Source organism: Carettochelys insculpta, chromosome 6 (assembly GCF_033958435.1).
Source record: "Carettochelys insculpta isolate YL-2023 chromosome 6, ASM3395843v1, whole genome shotgun sequence".
NCBI lineage: Eukaryota > Metazoa > Chordata > Testudines > Carettochelyidae > Carettochelys > Carettochelys insculpta.
In genome coordinates this window covers 100,341,205-100,347,204 of record NC_134142.1, presented here as the reverse complement: position 1 = coordinate 100,347,204, position 6,000 = coordinate 100,341,205, and the positions used below count along the sequence as shown (strand labels likewise).

The following is a 6,000-nucleotide window of genomic DNA, read 5'->3' as shown; positions in this document are numbered from 1 at the left end:
ATCCTACGAGGCATAGTGCCTCTGTCAACAGATTCTGTTGACAAAATATAGTGTAGACGCTGGGGGAGGGGGGAAGCTCTGTCAACAGAGAGGGCTTACGGTTCACTTGCTACCCTATTAGCAGAGCTTCCAGTTGGCTGTTCTGTGGACAGAGGGCTCGGCAGTCTGGCAGATCTCTGTCAACAGAGGTGGTTGATGGGGGAGCCTATGTCAGGTGTGAACGTGTTCTGTAGACACAGGTTCTGTCAGGAAATATCTGTCAACAATGACTTCTGCCGACAGAACCCCGCAGTATAGACCCCCCTGTGTAGCTGTTGCCACTGTTTTGTCAACAGAAGGACTCTTCTGTCCACAGAACGCTGTAGTGTAGATCCAGCTAGAGGGATGACTCAAGCTTGATGCTGATTTGCTTTATTGTAGCAGCCCCAGGGACTGCTTTGTGCGGGGCTCTTTACAAACTTAGCTGCACTGTTGACAACACAGGTGCTGCGCTTTTATCCCTCCAATCCATTGCAGCTGGACCACTCCCCAAACTTACACGGTCTAAACCTCTGTGTGCTTGCAGGACAAGCCCATAGCATAAGGAGCAGTCCCGGCGTTCACCCTTTATTCCTGGCGCCCCTGGTCTGTTCATTACATTTCCATCACGCCCCCTAGGCACGGGGTCTACTGCTATTTATCAAACCAGGGACTGGTCAATTGCGTTTCACCACATACACATCTCGCCTCTCATTTCTCTAGCGTCCAAGTGCTTTCCAGGAGCCTGCTCCATTGCTGATTTGGCTTATTGCAGCAAGCGGAGGGCCCGGTGCTCTGAGCGCGGGCCAGGGCAGTGCCCCTGCTCGCCTGTACTGCTCCGCCAGAGCGCCGCGCCGCGCCGCGCCTTCGGGGGCGGGCGGCTGATCCAATAGGCTCCGAGAGGGGGAGCCGCTGCGCACTCGAGCCTCCTGGCCGCCTCTGCTAATCGCAGGCAAGTGAAGCTGGGCGGAGCGGGGCGCCAGCCGCTCTGACGAGGACCCGGGACGCCACGGGAGGTCGGGCTTGAGCCGCCCAGTCTCGCCAGAGGGGGCTGTGGGAAGCGGGCAGCATCCCCGAGCGCGGCGCATGGACCGTTCCTGAGGAGCAGCGCTGGCCGCCGGCGGAGCCGCTGCTCTCTCCCCCGCGCCTGCCCGACCACGCGCTCCAAGTTTGGGGCTCCGCTCCCGAGACGCTGCCCGCGCGCTCCCTCTGCCTCGGCGGGCTCTGCGCGGGGCCGGCACCGATGGATTTCATTCTAGTCCTGTGGGCTTGCGTGGCCTCTGCCAGGGCAGGTAAGGAGGGATCGGTCGCCCAGGGCAGAGCTGCCGAGGAGTCGCGCGTGGGCGCGTCCAGGGCTGGGTTTCCTCTCCCTCCATCCGGGAACAGCGATCTGGGGCGGCCGGTGCCCTCCCCGCGCCGTGTATTGTCCCCGCTGGGTGCCGGCGCCGCCCGCTGCAGGTGCGCGTTGGCTTCGACTCCTCTGCCCGGCACTGCTGGAGGTGGGTGGGGTTCACGTGCTGGCGCCTCGGGGGAGCCAGCCCCGGGGGATCGCTCACCGCGTCTGGGAAGGGCAAGCGGCGCCGGGTAGCCCTGCTCCATGCCCCGGGAAGGGTCGGGTCGCCTGCCGCGGAGAGAACTCGGAAACTTTCCTCTGCGGCTGGCGTAGGGGCCGGCTCCAAGCCCGCCTAGCGGGGTGGGAAGGCAGGTACACAGGCTGTGCTGCCAGCATGGGGTTGCGGCTGGAAACGTGGCGATTAGGCCGGGCCTGAAATAAACAACATGTGGCCGCAGCCGTATGTGCCCAGATCTCCCCCGCCCCGTTAAAACGCTCCCTGCTGGCCGAGGTCCGCTCGGACAGGTTATGCATCCCCCGCCCAGAGCAGCCTTTCGGGGGGCATCAGTCCGCTGCGATTTCCCGAAGGGGTCGGGCTGAGGTTTGTCAGGGGTCAGACGCTGGAGCCTTTCCGCCTGGCTCCTTGTTTGCTTTGCACCTGGGCGCGTCTCGCGGCTTGCCCGTGGGAACAGCCTCTCGGCCGGTGTTCAGACTGGGAAGGACAGGAGCGGCGGGTAATCCTGAAATCAGAGGGGCAATGAAAACGACTCGTGCCAAAGCACAGCGATCGCATACACGTCCCAAGCCCCCGGCACTCCGTGGGGTTGCAACTAACGAGCAGTTCAATCCCCTTGAGTTGTGCGGGCTTCTCACTCGGGAAAGAAAAAATCCCATCCCCGCGCCCCTTTAGGGACTGAATACCCCCTTTGGGGACCGCTGCTTCTTTGGCCGGTCTCAGCCAGGGTAGCCCTCCCTTCCGCTGTCCACCGTAGTATTGAAGAGCCATTCTCTCAGGGAAGGCTTATGTGAAGCAAGATTCAATAATGAGAAGTTTCCGGAGTCTGCCTCCCTCGCTCCCTGCTGTTTGCTCACCGAGGGGAAGGATTGAAAGTAAGGACAGGTGAATGCTTAGCAAGCACGCTCTGGGAAAGGGAAAATATCAGGTCTCTCGGGGTTTCTTCTGACTCCGGCAGAGCACAACTATGCAGGCGGAATTCGTGGTGTAGCCTCCCCTTTAATAACGTTGAGAGAATCCTTTGCAATGTTAGCCTTAAACTGTAATTTGCTAGACAGGCTGCAACCTAGTGCCTAAAAAGCTTCCCCTGTGAACCTGATCTTTTCTGAGCAGTCTTTCTCCCCTATGCGTAGCCGTAAACCACCTTTTACTTGTGACCAGTGCCGGCTGTTTCTGAGAGGGACTTTACAGCAAGTCTCCGGATCATGTTGAGAGCATGCATAACAGATCACACAGGAGCTGGTAATACCCTGGTATCTTTCGTCTGCAAGTGTTGGTATATTGACTGCAATGGGGGCCATTTTAATTAAAATGTATATTTTAGCAGAACAGTGCTTGTTTGTATTTATAGTCTCCATGTGGGTTTTGAAATGTTTAAAGAGCTGGCAAATCCCCAGGAACAGTCAGGGTAAGAATTCCAAATTCCTGCTAGGAAGAATTAATAGAAATAATATAACACAAGCAAGCCTGGCTTTTGTGTGTGTGGAGTCTTTGTTTCCTCTACTCTTGTGTAGAGTACTACTCTAATAGATTATAATTTAGAGTACATCGGGGGATATGTTCTTGGTGATGTGCAAATGATATTTTCAAGGAAATTACCCAGCAAAATTACTGTATATTATCCAAGAAAATCAATGTTTAAAATGGCAGTTAACATCAGAAAGAGTTACAATATCAGCCCATTATCTAATATCACTAGATTTTGAAGGGTGTGACATAAAGATATCTAGGAAGAGTTCCCTCCCTCACCCCACAGCTAGTATAACATCATTATTGCATGCTGACACTCCAAATGGTAGTCAAAGCTAATCTGAGACTAATTCATTTGGTACTGAGAAGCCATTTCGAAAGTTGTGTGTGTGCAACAATTGCCATCCTGCTAATAATCAAAGATAACATACACACTATAGAATTCACTTTGTTACCTCTCAGATAGCAAATATCTGTATGAGAAGAACTACATTTTATCAAGTCCATTTCTGCTTGAAGTTCCCTTCCCAGTGTAACCTAGATGTGTACATATGTAAAGTATATATTGATAGATAATCTTTTTGTGTTTACCGTGCCTAGCACACTTGGGTTCTGCTCCATGTCTAAGTCTCATATATGGTACTAGAGTTATTAATTACTCCTGATTGAGTTATATCAAATAATTAATGCTTTCTGTGCGTACTTGTTCATTTAACTACTGACAGCTTCCCATGATTACTGGGACTCAAGTATCCAAATGGGCGATAAAGATGCAAATAGACACTGCAATTTGTCTGAGCTGTGGGACTGACTGAATTTCTTTCAGGGATTTCTTGGGGACATTGTTGATAGTTATGTGGCTCAATACCATATGCAGTTGCTTCTTCTCCCCTTAGAAGGGGCTGAGTTTCTCCTGTCCTAACTCAGACAAAACTCTCACTAAGGCTGCATCTACTCTTTGAGATAAATTAGAATTTAAGGCAGTTAGCTTGATAGTACCACGTACCTGTCTTCACTGTAAATACCATTAGCTTGATTTTTGGGAACGCTAAGATTGATATTACAATATTGTGGTTACCTGACAGGTAAAGCTTGAATTCAAAAGCTTGATTAAAGGTCAGTGTGGAAGTGCCAAGTCTTAAAATCGAATTTATTAGCCTCCAGGGGTGTCCCATGTGTAACCCGCAATGCCCTTCAGTGCTTCGCTCTGGCCACTGCTCTCCAGGTACACAGGAATTGGGTAACAGGAAGACCATGAATTTCAAATCAGGCCCAGGAAGCCTGTGGAGCCTGAGAAATGTCTGTCTTATTTTGCTATTCACGCTGTGAGCGCATCTACCCATTACAAATAGCCCCTGAATGGAAGTTGTGGGTCTGTCTCTACACTTTTTTTGCTGTCTGGTGCCAGCTGCTGTCCTACCACACCACGTGGCAACAAGGCTGTTGTGGGGGTCATGCTTACATAAGAGACTGAGAAACTTCTTCTCAGCAGTTTACATTTGTGTGTGGCCCCCTTCCTTCCCCATAGGCGCCACGCAGTTGGGGTCTTTCCTGTGCTCAGACACATCATGTGGGTAGTCCCCTACCCAATAAAAGGACATGCCTGTCATTCGGTGCTGACCATGCTGCAAGGCAGAACCAAGTCCTGGCTTGCACACAGTTACAGCTCGAAGGGAGGCAAAGATACTCGGGGGCTTCCTGCCGCTGGGAGGGAAGTCTACCCCTGTGGTTAAGATATTCGGGGAGGACTAATTCAACTGGCCCCCCACTGAAATCCCCACACACCCCTAGCAAGGGACCAGTGGGGTTTACTGCTGCTGGGGGGAATTCTCCCTGGCAGCTAAGATACTCGGCGGGGACTATTTCAACTACTTCAACATTTCAGCTGGCTCTGCAGCTGCAGACCACAGCCCCCCTCCCACTGCCAAAAATGTTCTTGGGGGTTTGCTGTCCATTGCGGACACCTGCTGCTTTGATATTTCTGTTATAACATCTTTTTCTTAACATTTCCTATCTTTCTTCATGCTTTGACTCCCCTGAAAACACAGGGTGGAGGGTCAGTTGAGATTCCTGTTTCTGTTGTAAGTTCAGTGTATGAGATTTCACTGCCATCCACTGTGTTGACAACGTCTGTGTAGTGAAGAGGAACACAAAGATCTTTTTTCCCTAGACTTTTACAGTCTCTTTTTTCTAACTCTGAGAATACCACCTGTCCCTGTGTTGTTTTCAGGGATCAGATGGAGGATAGTCAGTGGTTGGCCAGTTGAGATTTCAGTTACAGAAGAGAGAGATTTGTTAACTTTTTTGCCATCTCTGTGGATGCCCAGCTTTTCCTTCCTTCCGACAGGAAAAATGGATGTTTGCTTGCCACAGGAGGGGAATGTGGAGAATGCAGTGGGGGAAGATGATGTCAAATAGAAGTGAACATACCCAGAATGCTATGGGGATGAGTGAACTGTGGGATAGGTTCCTACAAGGCAGTGCTGCAACAGTTAATGTTTGCCGGTTGAGTGTGGCAGCTATAAGGTGACTTTGTGAGAAGCACATGGGGAGGTGAGGATAGTCAAACTTGAGTTTATACAAACCAGCGTTACAAAATTGATATTAATAAATTTGAATTTATCTCATGTAGATGTAGCCCAAGTGAGTTAAGGATTCGGCTCACTGACTTCAATAGGGGTTGAGAGCAGTGAATACCATCTGGGGTCCTGTCCATAGTTCACATGACTTTTGTGGATAATAATAATATAAAAATAAATAATATAAGTATATAATAAATAACATAAGGGTTGAGAATTCTCACTTATAAGAGGAAATGAGATTTTTCCAACTTTGTTTTTCCTATTCCAAAGACAAAATATGAAATACTGGCTGCTCATAGAGATGCATTTTATTTTCTTTGTATGACTGTCTGTCAGAGATCTTAAGTAAAAGAGAGTGGAAG

The 6,000-nt window shown here is 50.4% G+C and overlaps 1 protein-coding gene across 2 annotated transcripts in view; it reads left to right on the top strand.

Annotated features, from left to right (window-relative positions):
* The first annotated feature begins 1,261 nt into the window (after nt 1-1,261).
* NELL1 (neural EGFL like 1) overlaps nt 1,262-6,000 on the top strand; it is a 465,040-nt gene continuing 460,301 nt past the window's right edge. For both annotated transcript variants that reach the window (XM_074999016.1, XM_074999015.1), the window contains exon 1: nt 1,262-1,310. In XM_074999016.1, the coding sequence (XP_074855117.1) occupies nt 1,262-1,310 (49 nt within the window). The remainder of the gene's footprint in view (nt 1,311-6,000) is intronic.